The sequence below is a fragment of the Corvus hawaiiensis genome, chromosome 2 (genome assembly GCF_020740725.1).
Source record: "Corvus hawaiiensis isolate bCorHaw1 chromosome 2, bCorHaw1.pri.cur, whole genome shotgun sequence".
Taxonomy (NCBI): Eukaryota; Metazoa; Chordata; class Aves; order Passeriformes; family Corvidae; genus Corvus; species Corvus hawaiiensis.
Genome location: NC_063214.1, coordinates 21,711,226 through 21,737,926, shown reverse-complemented (window position 1 = coordinate 21,737,926; position 26,701 = coordinate 21,711,226). Strand labels below are relative to the sequence as shown.

General features: G+C 41.0%; 1 protein-coding gene across 21 annotated transcripts in view; it reads left to right on the top strand.

The window, feature by feature from the left end:
• The window catches only part of BBX (BBX high mobility group box domain containing), a 153,104-nt gene that overhangs the window by 66,447 nt on the left and 59,956 nt on the right, over positions 1-26,701 (top strand). For 20 of the 21 annotated variants that reach the window (XM_048293762.1, XM_048293759.1, XM_048293765.1 and 17 more), the window contains 4 exons: positions 11,627-11,797; positions 13,307-13,549; positions 19,957-20,155; positions 25,540-25,607. In XM_048293762.1, the coding sequence (XP_048149719.1) occupies positions 11,636-11,797; positions 13,307-13,549; positions 19,957-20,155; positions 25,540-25,607 (672 nt within the window). In that variant the 5' untranslated portion in view covers positions 11,627-11,635. The remainder of the gene's footprint in view (positions 1-11,626; positions 11,798-13,306; positions 13,550-19,956; positions 20,156-25,539; positions 25,608-26,701) is intronic. The other variant, XM_048293775.1, reaches the window with a different exon arrangement.

The window sequence follows — 26,701 nt, the reverse complement described above, 5'->3', positions numbered from 1 at the left end:
CTGAGGGAATACACAAAATGCTCTTATCCTAGAAAGAATTTGAAGCAGTGTAGGCCAAAATTTCCATGCCTTTTTAATGGATTAACTGAATAGCTGAGTACGACAATTTAGGCAATGGGATAATGGAACTATGAAACTTTAAATTATTTTGATTATTTTGTTAGGTGTTTAAGGGGGAGTTTAATATGCTGAATAGCTGAGACTGCCTTATTGAGGTTATAAATAGAATAAGATAGCATTTTACCTTCTGAGGGCTTTTTAAGTACATTGTTTATTCTGTTATCTGTGTGTTATGTAAGGGTTTTTTACTCTTTCAGGCACTATGTATGTAGGCTCTGTTCTTGTATTCAGGGGCAGATTTGTGATTTCTTGCATCTCTAGATCTCTGCTTTTTATTGCTTTTTATCCAATTGCCCAGATGTAGCTGCACTATCCTGTAAGTTTTCCAGGATCTGTAGGTGGATTATTGCGCTGAGGATGCTCCCCAGATCAGGCAGGCTCAGTGGTGTGTGTAAGGGTTTGGATGCATTAGGAGTGAGAGACACGGCTCAGGTCCAGTGAGGTGTTCCAAGGGCTGTCCACTGGAGTGTTGGGCCTCACGAGCAGGTGGGGTTGCCCAGTGAGCTCCTTGCTGCCTGTGCCGTGCTGGGATGATGCCGCTGGCTCGGCGAAGCTGTGCTGCTCCCCGAGGGCTGAGCAGGGGCTGTGGGGTGCAGGGGCAGCAGCGTGGCCCTGCCAGGGGGATATGAGGCGCCTGTCACTCCCACTGCATCCTCCGAGCTCTGCGGCTCCAGGGACGCCTGCCTGGAGCTGCATCTAAAGTGTGCCTCACCGGGCATGTGTAGTGTCTCTCTGATTACCCATGGAACAAGCACACAAAAAGATTGCTGAATGCAAAAGTTTTCTTTTCAGTTTCTTCATTTTCTGGAAGGGAGAGATGGCAGAAGGGAGCAGGGGCTGGGATCGGAGTTAAAAGCTCTCTTCCCAGTTTGACCATGAATTTATTTCTGACCTTTTGTCTAAGGTTTTTCATCTCTTTTACACTCTTTCCAAACTGCAAAAGTTAGGAAGATAGTAATGTTCCCACCTTTTATTAAGGTGCTTTCAATTCAAGACAGAATGAATAAGATCTAAGCTTCCCTCCCTGCACCCCCCCCATAGAGTTTATTTCTGCCACAGCTAACAAGTCTTTCAGTAGAATAATAGCAAAGATGATGTTTGTTAAGAGTACATTTTAACTCTGGCTCCATCTCAGACTCTGAGTTCTAATACTTCTTCTATGGGCATATGTGGGCACAAAATTATTTGTATGTTACTGTACCTCTGTGGAAGTCCATTACAGAAATGGAACCATCTTACTTTTAGGATCTCAGAGGTTCATTGTAAAGAAGCCCAGATACTTTCCTTGATTGGTTGGCTACCTGACACAGTCTTCCATAAATTTCCAGGTGGAATGGAAGCACATACATATCTTTCCATACATATCAGTGATATTTGATATCATCGATATCAAAGATTTGTTATGCTCTGCATGGTTGTCTGCATGGGATGCACTGCAGGTTTGATGCTCTCTTGGGCACACTACTGCATGTACACATTTAGCCCTTTTTTGGGGTACCTGGTGAGCCAAATTCCTTACACTTGGAGAAAAATAGGATATTTGAGATGGGACACAGAAGACATGAGCTAATTGTTCTCATTATGACACTAATAATGTTAAGTGGCCAAACTTAGCTGAGTATTTTAAGTTTTGGGCCTGTGTAATATCACAGGTTGGGTTGAGTGTAAAACAGAAACCTTTTGATATGGTACTGTGGATTTTTGGCTTTATCCAGTGTGAGGAATGCTTAGAACATGCTTTTTTCTCCAGGATTTTCTTGTGTGTTTAGTTATTTTACAGACTTTCTAACAAGTCAGAATTTTCTCATGATAAGAAGTCATTAAGTTGATTGAAAAAGCTCTATATAATGAACTGACATTTGTGCCTTGTTTCCATGGATAAGATGTGTAAGGCTTAGGGGTTTCTTCCCCTTTTTCTTTGAATTTTTTAGTTTGAAATCAGCTGTTTTCTGGCCCAAATTCAGTTAATCAGAATGCTCAAACTTAGGCTTAATTCAAGCATGTATTTACCATTGCATGGTCAAGAGTCACATAATAAAATAACAGGAAGTGATAGAAATAACAAACTTTATAAAATTTTTAAAGATAAGGGAAAGGGAAAGATTTTAAATTTCAAATTGAAAAGAAAATAACCACTAGATGGCACTTGAAAATTGTGTATTAAGATAATACATCTGCTTTCAAAATCATTACAAATGTTCATAGACCTTCAATGTTCAAAGGCTTTTATGTGGATCTGCTTAGTTCTGAGAGGCAGTGATGCTTCCAAAAACCAGAATTAGAGCTCCTTTAGCTGTATCTCTTTCTGTGATCAAATTAAACCACTGCACTAAGGAATCTAGTCTGAATTGAAAGCTCATTCCTGTGTCTTAAAATGCTGCTTTTAACAAGATGATAAATACAAATATAACTGATAAATGTGTGCACACTACTTTGGTTTCCAGTTATTGTTCATGGAATTATAGAATTGTTTAGGTTGGAAAAAACCTTGAAGATCACTGAAGTCCACTACTAAACTGTGTCCCTAAGTGCCACATCTGCATTTCTTTTAAAAGACCTCCAGGGATGGTGACTCAACCAGATCCCTGAGCAGCCTGTTCCAATGCTTGACAACCCTTTTGGCAGGGAAATTTTTCCTTATATTCAGTCTGAACCTGAGGCCATCCCTTCTTGTTTGGGAGAAGGGATTTATAGCCATTTGTTTTAGCAAAATTCTGCTCTGCCTCGGCATTCTGTTAACCTTCTTGGGTTATGCCTAATTTGAGATACAGTGTGTTTTGGCAAAGTGTTGCTGCTTTAATACGGTGAATAGCTTGGAAATTAACTGAGAGTTTGGTAGGGAGGGGTTCATACAGGGAGCAGACTCAGAAGGGTTCACTTTTCATTTTTGGCTTTACACACTTGCCCCTCTTGGTAGGGGGAGATGATGAAAGGTGATAGTGACAATTTGATTCTGAAGAAAATGCTTCAGTAGCTAGGAATTTATTATCAAGTCAGTCTTGTGGTATTTCCGATAGTGAACATGGCACAAGCCCCTTTTTATTTGAAATTCTTGTGTAGCCTCTTTATTGTTGTTTCTGAGATGCATAAGAGTTATGTGTTACCATGATTTATGGGCTTTATACTGAAGATGCACAAAGCTGAGTAAGTACTTTCTGTAGCCATTAATTTGATTATTCTTCCATAGGACTAGTGGGTTGGGTAGTAGCTCTTCAAGGGAATGTTTAGACAACTGCCTTAGCCTATTGCACTTGAATTGAAGAGAGCAGAAGTAGACAAAGTATAATATTGGGTTGTGCAAGGATATTTTATGGCCTATTAAATATGTATTAAGGGAGTAATTCTTTCATTTGCTCATACAGCTGTATATGGCCCCCCTGACGCTGGTGGTAATTTTGAGTGAATTTTATTATGAAAGCTCCGTTACACACATGGTAAACCTTAGAATGGGTTACAGTAGTGATGGACACAGCTGCACTGTCCTGGTTTTGCAGAAGACACTGGGACACAATCAACAAGAGGTGAAAAGGAGAGTTGAACAATTTTGCCATTCAGCTGTGCTCCCCCTGCGATGTTTGCTGCAGGAACGTCTCCTCTTTGTGCTGCTCTGCGCTGCACAAAAGCACTTGGCCGTGTTTCCGACATGACTGCACCCTACAGCAATTTGTATGCCTGCTAATCAAAGATAAAAACGGAGCTTTGGGAGTGGCAAGTCAAGAACGTGGACTTTTTTTCTTTTTTTTTTCATTCATAGGGTCTCATCCTCTGAAGGCTGTGAGCAGAACTCCAGGCCACTCTTCTTCTTCACAAAAAATTCCAATTTGACTTTGATTTTTTAACCTGAGAGGCCCTTCAGTGAGGAAGCCATTGCTGAACTGCAGATGCCCTCCTGGGAATGATCTGATGGAAATGTCCATGCAGTGAAATGCATTACGTATTTCCTGTGGCCATCTTACCTGTGAGCTCACTGGCTCTAAAAAGGTCTTTATGCTGAGATTGAGCACTTATAGTGACTTGCAAAAGCTAGAGAGAACTCCTGGTGATCCAGTTGACAAATCACATTTCAGTCTTCATTTTGCAACATTGAAATGATGGGAAATGCAGGAATGATACCTGTCTTTTGAGAAATGCTGCTCCCCATGCAGGCTCAGGTAGTCCTGCTCACACAGGAACACAAACCAAATTTTTCATGGTGTGCTCTCTCAGCTCTTAACTTGCTGAAAGTCAGTGCCTTTTTGGATTGTGCTGTTGCTATGGTCTGTGATGCTCTGCAGACAAGCACTCATCTCCTGTCTGAGAGGTGGTTGCATTTTACAGTCTACTCTGTGTTCCTGGAGGAGAAGTGCTCTGTTGATAAATTACTCACTCTAGTGTCAGTAGAGGGCTCTGCAGCGGGCGTTGTCATTATCTCCTCTCTGTGGGAGGAAGTATTGCAAAGTAGGTGGGGCTCTGCTGCCTCTGTATTTTGAATTTCAGGCATTTATTTTGCTCACCTTCCCACGTTTCTTGGTGCTCTTTCCTGTTGTGGCAGCAAACGTAGAAACAAAAACAAATGCAGCTTTGGAGCAAAAGGATGCCAGAATTTCCAGGCTCTGTGGGTTACATCTCCTTCACCTAGGAGCAGAGCCAGGTTTGGTAGTGCGGGTGTCCCAGTGTGTCCATCCCCTGGGTGAGTGACCTCACCTACCTGTGCAGGACGCCTTGCCCTGCTCCCCAGCTTGTGGTTCCTTTGTGTTAGCAGTGCACGGAGCATGAAGCAAGAGAACCCCCTGCCTGCTCTGTAGGAGCTCCAGGCAAAGGAAGTTGCTAGGCTAATAATCCAGGTGCATTTTTCCAGCAGATGCACAGGGCTGTAGGCAGACCTGCTGGTGATCTTCTGGCATGTGGGGTGGTTAGCACCTGCTGTCCAGAAAGGTGGATGTAACCCTAACACATGCTTGTCTTCTGCACTTTATTATCCAGAAATTGTGGCCAGCAAAGTGTGTCACTGGAGTCTTACTTGGTGAAGTAAGTATAGCTGTAGCCTGTGACTTACTGGGTTTCTGGTTTTGGTCTTTCTGCTTCTGCAGCTGCTGAAGTCTGAAATGAGTCCTGCAATAGCAAATGTCCTACTATAACTTAAATTCAAAGACAAAAAGTCTTGCTATGGTTAAGACCTGAGTCTTCAGACAACTACTTTTTCCTAAGTGACTCCAGGCTCCTGTTCATACGCTTCTGGTTGAGTAAAGATGTTAGTAATTTACAGCCCCAGACCTGTTTCTGCAAGGCAAACTCTTGCATCAATTCTTTCCCTTCATCTGCGCCAGCAAGCTGCTTCACAATTGTTCAACATAAAGTGGTTTTCATACTAGACCTTGCTTGATTTCTTTGCATTAAAAAATGCCAAAGAAAATATTTCTTATTTTGCATGTCTAAATGAAAAGAGAAAGAATAGAGTTTAAGTTTGGACTCTGTTGACTTGTTTTATATGTTGCTTTTCTTCCTCTTCAGTAGGTATGAAAGGGATACTTAAGAAAAACTCCCAAAATTTTAAAAAAGTGCTGTTGACATTTTTCAATGATCTTGGGGTTTAATTTTATGTATTAGAGAACAAAGAAAGCAAGCAATTGGGATCTGAGTTTGAGAATAAGGAACAGTTTAAAATCATTTCTGAAGATAGAAGAGTGTGTCATTAAAAATTAACTAACACTTGTAGCTGTGTTGCTAAGTGTTTCGTGTGGTGACAGTCTCTCCCAAACCTCCGCTGGCAAACAGGACCCCATTGAGCTCAGCATGTCCCCCATTAAACCATCACATCTCTGAAAATTAGAAAGCTCATTAATGGCTTTCTGCTGTGAAGCAATAAAGAGTATATTCACTGACTGGTCAGCAATTAGTGCCAACTAGTTTTTGTCGTACATTATAGAAGTATTCTGGTTCAGTTATTCCAGAGCTAAAAGAAACTTATTTTTTTAAAAAAACACTTTTTGTATTTGTGTAGGTGTATTTTACAGCCAGAAATCTCCTTTTACTTTCATTTGGAAATTCAAATACCTCTTCAGCCCACTAGACTGCTGAGAACATGAACTCATTTCCCAGTCTCCTGCTTCTTTATTGAAACAGCTCAGGTCACTGACTCAGTAGTCCCCAAAACAACAAGCTATTAGTGTCATAGTTCAGTCCTCTCTTTTCTCATTAGCATTTGTTTTTATCATGTAGTAGAGAACTTAAATCATGTAAAACAGAGCAGAAAGTGTGGAAAATCCACTTGAAACTCTGCCTTTGCTCCTTTGCACCAGTAATCTTCATTGAGTCAACTGGGGACCCAGCTGGGCTCCAGGAAATGTGGGGTTTTTTTAAGGTAATGGGAAATCAGAAATTAATTTCCACTGTCCTCATGGAAATGAGAGTTGCTGAAGCTCAGATGTTGTTCCATGGAGAATCTTCCATCAGGGACTACACCATAGTCACAATCCATGTCTGTGGGGTTCTGCTTTTGCAGGTCTTGCATTTCTTTCTAACCTGTATTACAACATGTGCTTTAGAGCACCTGGCTGCTTTTGAAGACCTTTATAAGTATTTTGGTGTTTGGGGATGTAGTTTATCGGGTGTAGCTTATTTAGCACAAGCAGCATTCTCAGTGACAGATCAATACTGGGATGAGATAGTCCCAAAATTAGGACTGCTGAAGTTGGTCACCTGTGTATATAAGGTTTTGTAAATAACAGAGGAAGAAGATAGGAGAAAAACAAAAGTTAACATTACCAAGTGTAATCAAACGCTTGTCATTAATGAACTCTTAAAAAACAAAGACTTGTAAACAGTTATGTAATTGAAATAGAAACATAGGCAGTAAAAAGCTAAATGATGTTTTCTCCCCTGCTTTCCCTCCACCATCCACCTCTTAAGGAATCTTTTTTTTTCCCTAAGGAGCTCTATTAACTATACATATTTATAAGACATCCAAGAAGACTATGATTCTTAGATTAATGTTTCTAGGACCAGAAGGACAGCCAGCACACAGACACACACACACACAAGAAAATTCTGAAGTTTTTAATACTGATACAGTATTTCTGTAATGTTTGATCTGTATAGGCACTAAAAGATACCCTGAAGGTATCTTGCTGTCAGTGGAACATGAATGTCAGCCTTGACAGGTATCCTCTAGTGATGTTACAAAGCATATGTGGCTTATTTTAAGCAAAGCTGTCCATACCTTTGTCTTGTCTTCTTGAAATATTCCTACTTTCTCCCTAGTAGCTGTCACTTCGTTTTTGTCATCCTTAAGCTGAGAAGTAAGTTGTAAAATCTTGTTGCCTGGTTTTAATTATTTTTACTCTTGCAAACTTCTAAAACCCATTACATCTGCCTTAAAAGATACATGATATTTTTACTGATATCTGTAGAAGAAATTACCTTTTTTTTGTGATATGGTTAGCAAATTCCAGTTACTGCAAACTTTGCACTTCAGGTGTTGCCTTCTACTTTTAAGCCCAAATCTCTCAAAGATTGCCCATGACTTGTTCTGTGACTTCCTATGGAACTTTTCAGTTGTCAAGCTTAAATGTGTGCTTCAGTTCTTGTAGGGTCCAAGTCCAGCTCTTTCTTTAAAAACATGCTGGTAGGGATGCTTGGCAGCGCTCGGGGATCCCTGAAAGAGAGAGAAGCAGCTGGTATTTCTGCTTGCTTCTGTCTGCCAGCTTCCAGTCTCTCATGTAAAACAAGCAGCTAACGTGCTATTGACGATGTGTCAAGGGGGGAAAAAAAAACACATAAATAAATAGAATCTCAAGAGTCAGGTAACTGGATTCCATTGATGTTTTGCCATTGAAGAAGTAAATAATGCCAGTAAAACTTTCGCTGTTGTTTAATCATAATCATTCATGCATTCTGCTACATCTTGCGAAAAGTAAGGGAAATGTCCACGTTAGCTGCATTTTGCATTTGTCTGGATGTTTTCTATGGGTTTCTCTCATAATTATATGAGTATGTGAATATATCAACAATTATGACACAAATGCCCATAAAGGGGGGGGGGGGGGGGGGCGGGGGGTAGTAAAATAGAAGATGAAGCAATCCAGAGGAAAACAAGTTTACCACACTATGTTGGCATCCATTTTTTAAGAGGAAAAGTCCCATGTGATATAATAGAGACTTAGAACGTTTTTCATTATGCCAATCCTGTGTTTGACTGAGAGGGGCATCAGCAAAAAGTGCACACCAAAGAAAGTCTCTGAAATGTAGGTCAAAACGTATAGGGACCTGAATAAGTAAAAATGGGGGAAAAGGATTATGAAACACAAAAGTATTTAAAAATAGAATGTGACCCATGCTTAAGGGGAAGGAAATAATTTTATGTGTTCATGTTATGAATGACCCCCTATTTCATAGAAAAGAAGAGCAGGCATAGAGGATAGAGTATATAGCTTGACATACTTAGAAGTGAGGGACTTCCAGGCCGTGCTGTAAACGTAAAGTTTGAAGTCTGTGGCCTCAGTCCTTCCATCAGTGGGATCAAAATCAGGAGGGTTTTTGTTGTTGATTGCAAAGATTCACTTCGAAGCAGAAGCAAAGAATGACTTCGTGTTTTTCTGTAGTAAATGGTGCTTGTATGACAGCCAGGATCTGACTTACTCTGTGTCGTAAAATGGTTCACAATTTAAAAAAAACAACCTAATGAACATCCCGTGAATTCCTGAAACTGAACATACATTTTTATTTTAGCACTAATGTGTGATGAGCTTTGATTAATTTATTTTAGTGGTGAGTGTTTAATACCTAGCCTTCGTGCATGGAAAACAAAAATTATTTGTGAGCTCAGCTGTGGTGCCGAGGTGTAAGGTACTGAGAGCCCTTTTGGGATTTGCCAGGTGACTGGTGCCTGGCTCTGTGCTGCCTTGCCAAATTCAGCATAGAGCATAGCAGCATAGCATAGCATAGCAGGGCCTCAGGGATGATGGAGAGCACATGTAAAATACATGGTGGGATCATCTAAGTCCTGTGAAGTCTTCCCTTGCTCATTCTTTTAAGGGCAGCAGGCAGAGAACTGCCAGCTAAAGGCAGTGCTGTTGTTGAAATAGCTCTGAGACTTCAGCTGAACTTTGTAAAGGAGGATCATGGAGCACTTCTCAAAACATTAATTTAGTTTCACACTAACAAGGTAGAAGGCTACTAGTAGTACTCGTCATACCTAGGACTGACTGCAGACAGAAGCCATATGATTAGCTCATGTACACGAATGAGTGGTAAGGCTGGAGTAGCTCTCCCCATTGTACTTGTAGCGTATTTATCCTGCTCAGAAATAGGCCACATGCTTTATTGACTACAGTAATAGGCAGATCTGTATCACTTAGCAATCTCTGAACGAATCTCTGCTACCCACGGGAGCTGAAGTTCCTGCTTGAACATTAACTCAGCTTTGTTGATTTGTGTCTGAAAATACCCCAAACAAAAGCAAATGGTGGTTCAGCACTTTAGGAAGAGAGACAGATGGAGAGCACAGTGCAGTGTGGTAAATGGCAGAGGTCACAGTGGGATAAAAACAATTTCAAACATACATTGTATGAAACTGGATTGTGGCTTAATTTTCCACACTTGAATGTTTTTTTTAAACCAAAGTGGTTTGTGTTTTTGGATCTGCTTTGGAAGTAACGGACGAAGATTTAGGTGAAATGGTGCATGGTTATGTGCTGTATAAAACTCCCTGTAACCTACAGGAGTTGGTTACAGAAAATGAACAGAAGAGCAGGTGATATGAAATCAAAGTTTAAATGTCTTCCAGGTAGAAATGGCATTATGTGGATAGCAAAGTATGTAATGGGACAGTTACTACAAAGTTACAGGGCTTTGTTAATTAGTCCGGGGAGCAGGTGGCGCTGACAAGTGGGGAGGAGCTAACAAACTTCCACATACATCCAGGAAAATGCCATTTTAAAATGTAGGTTAAAATTTCTGAATCTCCTTGCTTCAGGCTTCAGTTGTTCCTCCAGCAGGCAGTGTCTGAAGGTCCTTCAGCTTTCTGCACTGTTGGAGTCTGCAGAGGAAGCAGCTGCTTATGCATGTTTCTGGTGCTAACAAGGGCACATTGCCAAAATGCCAGTGAGTTAACCAACAAGAAACACCTGGAAGAGATCATCCAAAACCAGAATTAGCACTCACTAAATGTAGGAGTGTGGCTGGAGCTGTGTGAGATAGTTCTTGTGGGGTATTTGCCCCAGAGGTGGCACAATGGCTCGGGCAGCTGGTCTAAGTCCAAGTGTGGCAACTTCCTCTTCTGGCGCTGTAGGCTGAAACATTAGCCTTGTACCAGGCATCTTAGAGAAAGCAGCTTCCTAAAATGCACGGTGGCCTTGCAGTTACAAGGTTTGATTCTTTCCATGCCCTTTTCCTGAGAGTCAGCAACACAGCTCCTTCTGGCTTTGCCTATGGGACCAGGGCTTAGTGCAGCTGTTCTGTCCTGCTGGTGGGAAACCCCTGTGAGACTTCATCAAATTTATTTGCTCTATAAAGGTGTAGCTGGCTGACCACTCTCCAGGTTCGGTTTGTTTTGATGTTTGTGTTGTGTTCTTGGAAAGCTAGCCATGCTCCTGTCAGGATTGCCACTGATATTACACAATACTAACAGAAAGCTACAAGGGACCAGACTATGTGCCAGCAGCACTTACTTGCTGTGCGCTTTAGTATTTGGATGTGATGTGCTGGTTTTATTTCTTTATATATTTATTTGTCCCTTAGTTGAGTGGCTAAGGGACAAATCTGAAGTCAACCCTTAAATACATGGGATGTGGTAAGCATGTTTTTTACTAAGAGATATTTCTGAGGTACTTTTTAGGTAAGGATTCACACACAAGTAAATGTGATTTGTCTTCTGCATGCACTTGGCTCAGCACATGGTTTTTGTTTCCTGTGCAGTACTTTGGAAATGTCAGCATAACTACCTCTGATTGCTTACTTCAAATCTGTGTATTAAACTTCACTTCTCTTAGGATCTCAGATTTCCCTGTTGCACCTTTTAATGGCACTGGACAAATCCTAGCTCATAGTATCATGGGGCTCTGTATCAACATTGGTGTATGTAAGTGCATGATTAACACCTGAGTGGCTGGTGATATGTTCCACTGTGATAAAGAGGGATATCCTGACATTGACATTTTCAGTGTCAAAATACGAAAAGCTGTAGTGGATATAGGTGTGGGAGAGCTGTGGAGTCTCTCACTCACTTGGCTAGTGAAGGGCTTGTCTGCTGTCCTTCAGACAGGAGCACATTTGAGAGCTGGACTAGCTGGCATCCTTACTTCATGCTCTTAAATTGTGTATTGCTAGTTACTCTAGGCATTACATGGAAGTGTTAAGATTGCATAAAATACATCCATGCTTATGTTGATAATTGGAATAAGTCTCTGCCTAATACCTTGCCAGAAACTTCGGAGAGTCTTGGATTAGTTCCTCATATATTTGTCACTGGTTTGATGGTCAATTATGCCTATGGGTTTATTGTGAATTTATCAATATTTTTGCATGACAGGTCACAGTAATGAAAGGCAGTAGTAGGAATAAGGATCACTCAACAGAAGGTGAAGGAACTGGGAAGCGACCGAAAAGGAAGTGTCTTCAGTGGCATCCCCTGCTTGCCAAGAAACTCCTTGACTTCTCTGAAGAGGAAGAAGAGGAAGAAGAGGAGGAAGATATTGATAAGGTATATTTAACTGGATGCTTTGACCATAGATGGTTAACGGTGGATCGGATTCTCCCTAGCTGTGGTTTTTATTTTGTGTTGTCTCGTTCTCTTTTGTGAAGAAGCACAGCCAATAAAAAGTGATGCGGTGCCTGTACGGCTGTAGAGGCAGGTAGTGACACAAGAAAGTGAATTGTCAATCATTCCTTCAAAATAGTGGACAAATTCACACAAACTGTGATAGTTTTATCTGCTCTGTTTTAATAATGTGTTGCACATCCTAATCTTGATTGCTCAAAGTGGGTTTTTGATGTGCTTTTTTTTAATTGCTTATTTTAGACATGAGGTTGGTTTGTGCTTGGTGTCTGCTTCTAGTGGCTCTGAAGGGCATACCAAACTAAAAGTTTTCCTTCTTCTTTTCTAAAGATAAAAAACTACAAAGATTTAAAAGGGAAAAAGAAGGAAAAAGCTGTAAACAATTTTTACTATCTTTGCATGTGAAATTCAAGTTATCCTCCAGAGTACTGACTGCACAGCTGAGGTAATGTGTCTCTGGTTTGACACTTGGTATTTTGGTACTGTTCAGTGCCTCTGACCTTAACCCTTTTTTCATGAGGACCCTGCCATGTGGCACCTCACACTTTTACAGTTAGACTCATTCTCCATAACAAGAAGTGGGAATTGTTTATGCAGATGTGATGATTCCATCATGTGGATAGCATTCATATCTGTATCTCCTTGGTGCTTTCCTAAGGCAGGAATGGGAAGGTCAGTGCTGACGAGACTGCCTTGAGCCACACACTGATAAGAGAGGGTGACCTTGACAAGGATGAGTCTGATTCTCTGATGGTGCTTTCTGTTGACCTTACAGGCCCTTTCACAACGTGGGTATAAAACAGTAGCGTCGCAGTTAGGTAGAAGGTGGTTTTCTGTCTCATGCAATAAGTTCTGTGGCTCGTCCCTTGTAGGAATGGTACACTGGCCTGTAAGTGGAGAGAGCACATTTTGCAGTGTATTCTGGTGAGATTTGCCCTCTGCCTCTGCTGGGCAGCTATGTGGTGGCTGCACTGCTGTGCTGCTGACAGGCTGAGCAGTGACCAGCAGGAGATGGGGAAACAGCTGACAAACTAACAAACTGTTACCTGTTCCTCCTTGTGTGCTCTGTAGATGCAAACACGAATAATCAAGGTCCAATCACTAAGGTGATTTCTAGGTTGTCAGAAGGGGGTAGGAAGGATCTCCTCCCTCCAGCCCCTTTAGCACTGTTACTAGAGAATGGTCCTCAGCTTAGAAATTGTTCCACTTGGAAGTCGGTGTTAAGTCTTGCAGAGAGCATGAACAAACCTTGGACTGTCAGGTGAGGAGGTTTGATGTAGAACTCTGCACTGTCTGGATGGAACAGATGGCCTTTGGAGACAGCTGTGTGCATCCATGTGCCTCTCCCTCACTCCCATGCAGCGCACACAGTCTCAGTCTTTGTGCAAAGCGCGGATAACTGAGCTTACACCCCTTCCCTTTCGGTTCTGCCAGGTGCCGCTCCTTGGCCCTGATGGTTTAGAGCAGGATGCTGATGAGACTGAAGATGACGAGTCCTCAGAGCAACGAGCTCGCCGACCAATGAATGCATTTCTTTTGTTCTGCAAACGCCACCGCTCTCTTGTGCGGAAAGAACACCCTCGCCTCGATAATCGTGGCGCAACCAAGATCTTGGCAGATTGGTGGTCTGTTCTAGATCCAAAAGAAAAACAGAAATACACTGACATGGCCAAGGAGGTATGTTCTCTCTGAATGGTGGATGTAAAGGGAGTTCACTACATATTTGTCTTCTTTTTCTCTGTGTATTAAATGTTTTCTGTGGGATCTTTCTCTTCCCTCCGTTCCTCAGCTTCACCAGTGGGATTATGGTGCCCAGAGCAGCTGCTGTTCTTGCTTTAATTCACTTGATCCTTTGGACCAGCATAAAAAGCAGTTGGTCTGTGTACACAAACTAACCTGGCTCCAGTAGTCATTGCTGTAAATATATGCACTTTGTGATTGTATCGCCTGATAATTTCTGCAGTACAAGCATTAGCATAAGGATAGTGGCCATTGTAAACAATAACATACAGTTCAGTGTCAGCTGACTAGTGATACTTAGCTGTGCATTTGATACCAGTGATGCCAGCTACTGTAATACAGGTGGACTAAACCAAAGGCACAGTCAAGAAATTTAGTCCCTTTTTGCCTTTGATGCTAAAGAATTAAAAAATTACTAGTGTTTCTTGAAGTACATTCCCCATTAACCACTTTCTGATACAGCAAGATTTGGTGAGTCCAATACCAGATCAAAGAGCAGTGCTTAATCAGAGTCTGTTAACTGGGAGCAAGGAAAGGAGATTTATCCCTGTATTTCACAAAGTATCTGTATGTCAACTTAAAATTTAAATGAGCATTTTTAAGAAATAGCTTTCTTGATAAGCTGTTGCCAAGAAGGCTATGGTTATTGATAGTAGAGTGAGAAGGACACAGCCAATTACTTAGGCAGATAACCTGACCCCAGAACTGATCCCCATGATTACCTGTATGATACAGATTGCGGGTAACCTTTGAATTCAATCTAAATAACTAATGGAACACCAGTGAGAAGGAAAAACATCTCTCTCTTTCGTTGAGTATGGTAGCACACTGTGGGAAGTGCAGATAGCTGTGAAACAATTGGGAAAACTATTATCCATGCCTGCCCTGCAAACTCAAGGTGTCTGCTACCATTAACACGATCTAAGGTCTGTCTGTTCAGTAGATTGTGTGAGAATGGAAAGGCCCACAGGATAAGCAAAGTGTTTAGCATGGCAGGTCCTTTTTGAAGCAGGGTCTGTAGTACCTCTGTAGTTCCTCCTCTGTGGCACAGTATTGAAACGTTTGAGTCTCAGCTTTGTCCAGCCATTCCAGTTTTGTTCTGCATTGCCGTTTACAAGTTAGTGATACTTCTCTAAATGTGTGGGGAAAGGGCAATTAGAAGGTTCAGTACAGATGCAGAAGAAGGAAAGATGAGAACAATGAAATGATTTTTGGAAGAAACAAACCCAGTGTGACTGTTTTTCTTAGCCTTTTGTCTTGCTGAAGGCAACTTGTTCATTAAGAAGGAAAATAATTGCAGAACTTCTGTATGAAGTGACAGATCTGAAACTATTAATCATATTGTTATAGAAATCATTGTTCCTGTAGTGATTTTTTCTTTGGCATGAAGAACAAATTATATATTCAACGTCAAAGCAGAACAATAAATCTAAGGAGTTTACATCATCATAAGTAGTTCTAAGAATGTGTAGAAGAGAGATAGTGTGTAATTTTTATTCTTTAAACAGTGTATGTTACAGCAATAATTAGCAGCTATAATGTGCTGTTGAATATATTTGGGCCTTCTTCACCAACAAGCCTATTCTCTGTGTGTGGATTGATCGTTTTATTGTAGCACTTGATTTTCACAGAACCACAGAATGATGGGGTTGGAAGGAGCCTCTGGGGAGATCATCTAATCCAACCCACTACTCAAGCAGGTTCACCTACAGCAGGTTGCACAGGTTCACTGTAGGTAGGCTTACTGCTGGGACTGCCAAAAAGAGGTTAATGCAAACTGTAGTGAGAACTGTTGGCATTTTTCTTTTTCCTAAAGAGAATTTATTTAAAAATCAAGAAGGTGAATGCCTTTGGAAGATAAAAATGCCATTGCACCAATGATCTGTTTGAGTACCTATATAAGCTCGCTGAGGTTTAAGATACAGTGAGTAATCTTCTGTTACTTAAATACAGCTTTTCAGTGTCCTTTGACTTCATATTTCACTGGGCAGCCTCTAGCCACTGTCCTGGCAGGAAACACATCTCCCAGAGGACGCTCTATCATGTCTGCTCTCCATATTGTATACCCTGGGCGTCCAGATCACTCTTTCAGAGAGAAAGGTAGGCCTTACAGAAGTGGTCTCTCCTGCAGTGGCTACAGTCCCTGTTCTTCTACGGTCTCTAGAATGTTTTTTACTACTCGTTGCTGTAGCTTCCAAAATCATTTGGGTTTGGTCATGTGCCATGCAAGAAGCTTTCAGTTTCTTACCTGCTTACTACTAGCAGTGATTTTATCTCAGCAGTATGCATGTCAATGCACTTGTTTATTTATTTACATGTGTCTAGCTGTATGCAAGATCTGGCATTTTGGAGGATAGTGAGGCGCCCAAACTTTTTGCCAACTGGAATTATGAGAAGTTCCCTAGTAGACTGGACATATGTCCCTGACTCCCACTGAGAGGCTCATCAGGTCTCTAGTTCATTCAGGCCCTTTGGAAAATCCCATTATGTACCTGTCTGCACCTTGGGGTGCTTTAATTATCTGGAAAAACTGGCCCCGCACTCCCTCTATTTTCAGTCTTGTGGTTTATGGTCTCTTGTAGCAACAACTGCCCTGGAGACCTGGTGCTGCACCTGCAGAGCTTGATGTCTGCTTTTGCTGGTGTTACCTTTATGAGTAGGCTTTCTATTTCTATCCTGCAGAGTTCCTAGATCAGCTTAAATCTGAAAGTTTCCCTGCCTAGGATATAAGCCCTGTAGCTGATAGATACTCAAAAAGGAACCAGAAGTGTTGCTGTACTTCTTAGCATTTTCCTTCACTGAGGGAAATTAATCTGGCCACTCAAAAATATGCACCAGCATTTTTATTTGCTTCAGTAATAAGGGTAGTGTTCTTCTGTTAACTCTTACAGGATTTACTGGGAGTGTTCAGCTGTTTTAGAAAGTATCTGGTGAGATTGATATTGTTCAATTCCCTTGCTAGAAGACACTTCATTTTTAAATACATCTTTGCATCAGCAAGATCCAGGCAGTCAGGATTGTGTCCTGTAGGGAGCAGCCTGATAAATGTGATTGGACATTGGAGTGGACTGACCCTTGAGGTGGTGGAGTCAGCATCCCTGGAGGTGTTTAAGGAAAGACTGATGTGCCATGGTGTAGTTGGTAAGGTGTGTCGGTCCATAGGTTGGACTTGATCCCAGAGGACTTTTCCAGCCTCACTTACTGTGTGGTTCTGCTGCCATTCAGTGGCCGAGCTGAACACTTCTCCCAGCTGGTCCTCAGCCAGTGTTGCCTCACGTCCAGTCAGCCAGACTGGGAACTTGCTGGCCTTGTGGTGCCACTGCTTTGGCAGCTGCCTCAGGGTAGGAGGGGACAAATGTCTCCAGCTTGCTGGCTGGAGTTTGGCAAGTCCACTGGCTGATGTATGGACTGTAACATGTGTAATGCGAACCCTGCATCCTTCAGGAGTGAAAAATGGAGTGTTGTATTTTCTGGGGAATTTGTTTTTAATGTTAGATTTCTGGAATTCATGTGACATTTAATAGCATACATTTAAAGTTAAGCACGTGCTAACAGCTAGCCTGAGGTGTAGCTGGAATCCACTTGTGAGCTGCTGTTCCTACCACAACTAGAGAAAGCCAATCTTTTTTTATTTGGTGATGAAAGCAACTTGGGGAGTTTTAACGTCAGTTCTGAAGTGGCACCGGTCCCGCTGCATAACACAACATTCTCCAGGCTTTCACAAAACAGAAATAAGGCATCGGACCAGTCCCACAGACACATCTTGTTCTATTTCTTACCTGGAACTTTGGGACATGACCCTGCCAGGCAGTCTCTGCCATTTGTTGTGGAAAGCAAGGTGGTGTCTTTGCATTCCAGGTTAGGTACTTATGTTTGGGTTGGGTTTTTTGTGGTTTTCTTTGGTTGGTTTGGTTTGCCTGTGTTTTGGGCTTTTTAAAATCAGTTTTAGACATCTGCTTAGACTGGCTGTGTTAAGTTGCTTTATTGCACAGTTGGTCAAAGGGAGGAAAACAATAAACTCCATTATTGTCTTTGACCTTTTCTTGTTACTGTGTAGCTCAGTTAAGTTACTTTCTCATGACCTGGTAAGCAAAATGTATCTGGTTTTTTTAGGCCTTGGTCTAGTAGTCACAAAAGTCAATAATGAAAGGCTTTTTGAGATTTGGATCAGGCCCCTGTATGCATTTATAAAAAGTACTTCTTGGCCATTGTTTAACTTCTTAAATTTTCTTTTCCTTTATCTTATGTGTTGAAACTGAACTGTTCCAATGAGTTGTCCTCCCTCAGTTTGCTCCCTTCCCTTCAGAAACTGCAGTTAATGTTCACTTCTTGGCTTTGCAGAGAAAAAAAAGACATTAATGCAGCTCACTTGAATTGCTCTTGTTGAAAACTGATTAAAAGCTTATTGCAGCCTCGTCTCACAAATGGCATGCATTCTGGTTCTCTTTTGATGGGCAGCCTGTCGGCTTGTCAGATTACTCAGTAGAATAATTCAATTACTCAAAGCAGCATTGCTGATATGAAGAGCTTACGTAGCTCATTGCTAGCGACTCTGTGCTTTTCACTCTGCAGGCTGGAAACATGATTTGTGAGTGGGCTGTGGCTTTAACAATGGAAGGCAAAGCTGCTTCGTCGTGTATTTCCTTTCCTCCTCTTCCCTTACCCTCCCCTTCCTATCCCTTCCCTCCACCAGGCTATTTTTGTGGTCTGTTGAGCTCCCAAAGCAAACTGAGGGAAAAGGAAAAGGAGTGAGGTGAGCGGTGTCGCAGTCCTTCCTTTGCAGATTTAATACATACACCCTATTCAGAAAATACAGTGTGTATGTGGGTCAGCGATCCCTGCAGATTTTTATTATTTATAGCCATTTCTATAAATACAGGACTTCACACAGCAGGGTTCACGCAGTGCTGTGTTTCTTGTAAACCGAAACGTTTTTATCTGTGCTATGGTCTGGAGGTAGCAAGTGCCAGCTCAGAAGGGGAAGATGGAAATGAAAGAAAGCAATGCACATGTGATGGTGACCCTGCCACAAGGCAGACTGTTGAGCTGGGAAAACACCGTAGTGGCTCTAGCAGAGGACAAGGCTTTCAGTGCTGTTTCTGTATTTGATGCCCAAGAGACTTTTTTTCCTCTCTGTATTTCTGTGCATGCATGTGCATGAAACATAGGTGCTTCTCTGTGCCATGACTGGGACTGATGACAGCTGTGTGGGTGGGGAACATGTAATCACAGAACAAACTTCCTGCGTCTGCCCTGCCACGTACTTCCAAGCACAAAACTGCTCTTCTGGTTGTTTGCTGCCATTGAGAGCTACCCAGCTGTAAAGGGGTGTTGGGTTCCTTCTCCCTGTGGTGAGCACTGGTACTTGCTGGGTAGGCTCCCACAGCAGCAAGTTCTGTACACCCCTATCAGTTGTTAGGCAAACATCTGCAGCTGGAATGTGTGGCATGTTCCTCTGATTTGCCAGTTCTCAACCTTGCATAGCAACACATGTAAAATACTGAAACGCAGTCTTTCTGTTACTGTTAACATTCAAAAATCTTGGTTTAATGTGGGCAGTAAGATTCTTGGAAAACGGTGGTGGTTTGTTTTGTGAATAAAATAGATCCTGGTCCTTTCCCCCATCCTCCAAACTGTGGGATCCAGACCCTTTCCCCCATCCCCCCATGTGTAGTTTGGCTTCCTTTGTTTTGCTGCCTCATACCAAGAACACAGCAAACAACTGAGATGTGTGCTTGGGTGCTCAAGGCCAAAGAATGTTTTAAATGGTCACAGTTTGTCTTATGCAGCCATACAGCATGGTACGTTTCGGAAGGAGCATTGGGATGGTGTATCACAAGACACTGAATATGACATTATATTGGTTGTGATTTGTTTTCGCTGCCTGGTTTGGGAAAGCATATTCTCAAATATTCTAAAATACAGAACTATTAGAGAAGAATGAGTGCAAGGTAAGGCATCATACTGCGCTTACTGCTAAATGTGTGTTTTTAATTCAAACTAGAAGGTAAACCTGCAAAAGAATTCAAGTATCTGTTTCTCAGAGCGTGTGCATACAAGTGCTGGGAAGCAGTTTGCAGGATCAGAACTTCAGCCTGCTCTGGGTAATAGACCCTCAGGAGAGGAAAGAGAAAACCCACTTCTTTAGATACAATTCTACTTATCTTAATATTTCTTCTTAGCAAATTGTGTTGGTGGTTGAACTCTAAGCATGTGATTAAACTGTTAAAAAATCAAGGTACTTAAGGATTAGTTACTGTATTAAATCCTCTTACATGCAGTGTTCTGTGTTGCCCTGTTTAGAGGATATTGTCATGAATGGTAATTTTTGTTTTCTTTTCTAGTACAAGGATGCATTTATGAAAGCAAACCCAGGGTACAAGTGGTGCCCCACAACCAACAAACCTGTGAAAACCCAGGCATCCAGTGTTACAAACAGGAAAAAGCTATGGGCCATTGCATCAGACTCTGCAAAAGACTTACCAAGCCCAAGGAAAGTAACCAAAAGTGAAGAAATGCCACAACTTAACTTTGGGATGGCAGGTGAGATTTCCATCCATGTTACTCAGCTGTAGCATCCTCATTTTGTCTGGGGATGTGGTATTGAAATCGAACTGGGATACCAGTTTTCTTTACTGCACATGGTACTGTAGTGTCCCAGATTAAGTTTCCAAAACTGTAGTTAAACCTCTGTGTAACAACATTCTAAAATCTTCCATAGTGCATGATTTATTTTCCGGAGTCAAGTCCAGATATGAGGCATGCTAACTCATACCCCACGTAGGGCCCAGATTTGATAGATTTTTGATTCCAGCTTATCTGCTGTTAGAGACTTTCATTCTCTGGTCAAAAGGGAAAGTACTGATTGTGTGCATTCTGTTTCTCTGTCATAAAAAGCTTACTCTGTTCAGTAATTTACTGTTTGCAAAAATAGTTTTGGTGGTGTCTCTGAAGTTGGATATGTTAATATTCTTGTAGATTAATGTACCAGTGGGGTTAACTTTTCTGTATTTAAATCAAAGGAAGCATAATGTAATTGCACTTAAATGTGCTCTTTTGCCCATTATGTCTTGGAGAAGCGAATTCTAAACTTCTCAACATTTGAAGAAAAAAAAGAAGTATGTGAAGAAGTGTAGGTGGAGTGTCTGAACTGGTGAAAAGCAGATAATCTCTCACTGATAATCCATAAATAGCAGGACTGTTGTAATCATGACCTTGAAATACAGGGACAATAATGTTAAATACTGGCACCTTAGGAACCTAACAGTAAGGTAGAAGAAAAATTTTTTCCTTGACATTCCTTTTTCCCTTTTTTTCCTTTTTTTTTTTCCTTGTTTAAAGTTTCAGATGCCTCAATATTTATAAAAATAGGAACATTCTTTTTTTTTTTTTTTTTTTTTTTGTCATATCCTACCTGGTTTATGACAGGTGTGTAGCGGATAGGACTTTCCTGCTTAGAGAGAGCTGGAGAGTAGAAAATGGTTTTATGGAACAAGTGTAAAAGGATGAAAAGGGATAAAGAGGCATGTATACCTTAGTATAGTGGTATGAAAATTCCTGTAATGAAATTCCTTCTGGCTCTTCAGGAACTGTGAAATGTGATCAAAATAAAAGTTTTTCATGCTGCATAGTTCCAGTATATAGGAGACCAGTTCCAAAACTCACAAGCCCCTTCAGACCATTCTGCTTTTGCTTTTAGAGGAGTCACTTCTATGCTCCTAAAATATTTGTTGATTTAACACAAAGAACAAGTAACAAGCCTTAATCTGCTTCTCATTCAGCCCCCAATGCTCCCGCTGGGCTATCCTAATGTCAAGTTTTTGAGTACAGAGGTCTTGAATCAACACCTGTCAGAGTAGGGGACAGAGAAATTAAGAATTAATTAGAAACTAATCCATTGTTTTATCTATAGAGCCTTTCATTTCTGAAGAAAGTCCTTTTGTGCTACCTGTGATCGTTTTTATTTTTTTTTCTGCAGGGTGAGTAAATGAGCATAGTAATTCATAAGGATCTTGCTCCAGTCCTCATGCCAGTGGAGGCTGGCAATATCTTGGGTATAAGAATAGTTCATAAAAATGATGACAGCTTCTGACAGAGATGTTAGCAGCATCCACATCATGGCAAGTGTGCCATGCCAAATGGATTACTGCTTTGTCAACTATATACCAGTTTGTGCTAAATGATGTTTACTGTGCTCCTCTCCGCTTGACTTCACATGATAGTTCAATTCAACTTTCACTCTTCTACCCAGTACAATCTCTTTAAAATCCAGGCTGTATACTAGCTAATGAACTGAAATGTAGCTGAACCACCTCAAAAACACTCCTACCTTTGAAATACCACTGATTCTCTTGTATCTTCAAGGCAGGTAACTTCCTCAGGACAGGGTTTATATGAGTCCAGAATCATGCCAGGAAATCTGTTTCATTTGTGGGTTGTTGCTAATTGTGGCTTGATTGCTTTTTGTATATTACATTTTATTTTGGATAATCTGATATGTAGAGAGCAAGATCTTACTTTGTTTTTTTCAGTTCCACACAGGCTGTTTCTGTCCTCTATTTTTTGGCTTTACAAGAATAACCATCCCACATTTAAGTCTCTCATGCTGACCTACCATTATGTCAAGAAGGTGAGGTGTGGCACCAACATTGGGCTTCTGATCTGCAGACCCACTAGTGGTGTCCTTGATCATCCAGCCTGGAAGCTGTAACTGAGCATGTTTTTCTCATGACATGGCCCACCTGTGCAGGGTGTAGGGCAAAGACAACTGCTGTTTGCAACAGCTTTGCCATACAAGTGTGCGAGATTCCCAGTACTTGCATATTTTTGCTTCAGAAGAAAACCATCCATGCCAAAATTCTTTTTAGTGAGGCAAAGGGTGGAAGAAAGACTCTTCTAGAGTAGGCTATATTCCTACAGAAACGCAGTTTTTGTTTTTCAGGAAGGAGCTTAATTAGGCACCCAGGTAAAAGTTAGTTGAAGCTGGTTCCTGCTGGCCTTCTTCCTACTTAGTACTTCCTCAGTTCGTTGTTTCCTCTGACTGAGAAATGGCAATGATGAACAAGCCAGCCTGCTGAGTCTGTAACCAGCCCAGTACTAACAAAGTATGTCATTTCTAAACAGAGAGATGGTTTTAAGTTTCATCAATATTAAAAGCTGTTGAGAAAGTCACGAATTGCCTCCCATTCTGCAAGTCAAATGTGTGTGCTATTTTCCCAGTACTGTTGATTTAAGAATAAATTCTGTAGAATACCCCTTTAAATTCTTCTTGATACCAGTAAGCTCCTAGTGCCAGAAGAGAAACATTATTGTGCTGAGAAGGCACTACAAGCATATGGCGGTGTTTGGATATGTACATTTTGTCTTCCCTTAGGTGAAGTTATTTTGTAATTGGAAACCTTAATGGAAGGATTTTTGTTTTTATCATGAGCAGACATCTAAGCATCAACCCTCTGCTACAGCTGCAGCATAAGTATTCAAGTTGTTCAAGCATCACATGAAACTTTTATTTTCCATTTATCTGTCATTTTTTCCTTCCTCTTAATTTTTCTATTTAAATTAACAGTTTAAGTGTTTGCTTACTTGGGGAGAAAAACACTAACCCACACTTCCATCTTTGTCCCCTTATGATAAGCTACTTACTTGAAAGGCAGAAAGACAAAACTACCAAGAAGATGTTTAGAAAAGGGGCAAGAATTTTACAGTCTTAAACTGGGTATTCTTGAGATGGCCAAAACTGGGGAGGGGGAAAAGGACCAACAGGTAACTAAAATAAAGTACAAAAGAGCCGCTGGGAGTCATCAGTGTGATGTGGACATAAGAAAGTTCTATACTGCAGTTGGTCAGGCAAAATGTTTGCAGGAACCCCCTCATCTGATGTGGTTGCCCTGCTGGTCATCCAGATACAAGAAAGATGAACTCCACCTGGGGTAACTGCAGAGGAGAGCTTTAGGAGTGGCTGGAATGAGGGAGATGGATGTGCTTGAATTGTTTAGACCAGGAAGACAAGTGGAAGAACAGTAGGATGAGTCCTTAAATGTAGAAAAGGGAGATACCATTTTGGGAAACTGTTACTAATCATAAAGATGTGAGTACCAGAAAAACCATGTACTACCTGGCCCTGAGTATATTTAAGCTAAAAACAGGAAAAAAGCCCTTAATGCTTAGAAGATTTGGATCCTGCAAGCGCCTTCCAAAGGGAGTAAAGAAAGTAGAAAGCAACCAGCCAAGGCCTTACTGTTTAATATGTGGTTCAGTAGGTTTATGGTAAGCCTGGAGATCTCTTCCAGTCTCTCCTTCTTCCAAATTAACTGCTTGCTCAGGCATTATCTTTCAAGATATATGTTCACTTTTCACTTCCTAATTGCTCTGATGTCCTCTGGTTTGAAGGACTGAATGGTTTCTGATGAACTACTTGGATGGCAAAAAGTGCTGTTGCTGACAGGATCGCTTCACTTACAAACTGTGCTTAGATACTTACTGGCCCTTCACATTTTGTGTGTCTCTTCTTGTTACTAGATCCTACACTTTTGGTAGTGTCTTGTCTTTTCATAGAAGGGTGATTTTTTTTTTTTTTCTTTTTTTATTTAAAAAGACAAACTTTTTAAACAAAACCAAGCCTCCCACATGCTTTCTATGAATTTATTACAGTGAAGGAAAAAGTTAATTCCAGTTGGATATTGGGTTTGAAGCTACGTGCCAGTTAGGATGCCTGTTTAATGCTATTTTATAATAAGCCACTCTTCTATCCATGAGGTAGTGAATGAGCCTGGTTTATTTACATTGTTTTTCTCTGCTTCTATTTAATGCCCTTCTCAAAGACTATTGAAAAAACTTACCTTGCGAATGTCAGTGAGAGATGCTGTGTGCAGGAAAACTTTGGGCAGCATCTGTGGTATTGCATTAAACAGCATCGATGAGTACTCCCATGAATTGGGCTGTGATCATCAGTAGCACTAAACTGTTTGGAGATTTACAGGTACAGGTTTGGCCCATGTCAGCTGAAAAGATCAAAAAATTCCACTCACATCGTGGCTGTTATTTGAGACATTTGGCCACTGTCTGTCTTCTTCTCTCTACATGGCACTGTTAAATCAGGCGCCTGCATTGCTTCCAAGGCATTCCCCCAAAATCAGACAATTAGTCTTCATAGTGATGAAGAGCAACCACTGTTCTGAGTGGAAAAGCTACTCCATGAGTAATGCAGTGTCAGAGTTTATTGCTTTCAATTCTTGTCATTTTCTGAGCTCCTGAGGTGCAGGAAGGCCGGAGGGGAAAAGCTGTCAGTATCAAATACTTGGAGAAAGAACATTTATATCTCAATTTTACATTCCTCAATTATATATTGTATTGGCAGGGCAACAAGTAGGCAGGCAGCTTGCCTGGCCAGTGCTTGTGCTGTTCTGGCTTCATGCTTCAGAGCTGTCAGGCTGGCACTTTTCACCACTAAATACAGCTCTAAATTAAAGACAAATGAAAATAGAAATTTTACTTCAGAGCTTGATCGTGTTGTTTTGTTCAATCCTTTTATTTGTTCAGTTGCCAAGGAAGAGCCCCCTCCCTTGGTGGGAGCATCCATCGACTTACAAACCTGTGCATTATGAGAGCATCTTTGTGTATATTTATGTATGAGATCATTACAGTTGCTGTTTTAAAGATATTCATCTCTGTAGTACATAAAACCTTTGGCAGTAAAATTGTAAATCCATGCAATGGGGTGTTAAGCACACAAATCCAATTAAATCCTTCAAACAGCTTTGAAAGCCTTCCCAGAGGGTACAGAAATGGTTATTTGTGATTCTCTTGAACTGCCTTTTATGGCAGCTTGCTGAGAGTGTCTGTGACAAGTAGTCTTCTGGGGCTTTAGTGGTGCAAGTGGTAGATTTTTTAAACAAGCAACTTAAGACTTGGTTTTACTCTTTTAACAGATCCTACACAAATGGGAGGCCTGAGTATGCTGCTTCTAGCTGGGGAACATGCACTTACTGCACAAGAGGTAAGGAGCTCTCTTCTCTCCCTTAAACACAAGCTGTCAGTTTAAAAGGCTTTTAAGAGTAATATTTGACCAGTGGGGAAGGAAGGTTAGGACGCATCTTCAGGTAACCTCAGCTGGGAATGAAGTGTGTCTTGTATCCCAACTGTGAATGTAGAGGTTGGGCACAGTTCAGTATTAACTCTGCTGATACTTGATCACACCAGTCAAGCCTGCCCCATGAAGAGACATTGTCAGAGGTAGAAGGGTTGAAATACAGTGACTGTGTTAACAAACAGGTGGTTTGCAAGCTTTTTTGGGCAAGGATTTTATATGCTTGTGCAATGCCTCACATAACTGTGGCCTTGGCACTAACAGATAAATAAATAATTTCCTACAAAGTCAGCATCACTGTATATGCATTCTGAAACCATGCAAGTGCTAACCGGTAATTGAAGTATTGCAGTCTACTCCTGTTCACTAAACCCTTAAGTCTGAAAAGAAGTTTGTAGTTCAGTTGCCATCACAAACATGTTTTACATTTTTACAAAGGAGTCTAGTAAGTGTTTGTGCATATCTCCAGTAGTGCAGAGATCTCTGGTCTTTCTTCAGATTGATTATTAATATCATCTGTTTTATAGGCAAGCTTTGAAAATTGTTCTAAAGGTGGCTTCTTTGTTGAGTATAATAAATAGTCACTGCCATAAATCTCTAGCTCTAGGAGAAAGCTCTCTTCTTGTTGTTGTTATTGGAAGGAAAAGCAATAATTAACTTAATCTATATGTGTAGTGCATTTGAGATGCATTGTTCCTGTAATGCCTAGACTCTTCAATGCTGTGCACACCAGTTTCAGCCATGGAAGTTTTTGTGGTGTGTGGGTACTGGCCTTCTGTGCTGCAGCATGAAAATAAGAAACACTAATGCAAAGTGGACAGAAAAGTGAAAAGAAATACATTATTTTGTGCTAAAATTTTACTGTCCTATATTTCTCAAACTTGTAATCTCTCATCTTGGAGCATAGAAGCTGCTTTTATATGCTGTTACATTTAAGTGTGAGGGAAGGTATATTGTAGTCACTGATACTACATTTCTTTAAAAAAGATCTTTGCTATGACCTT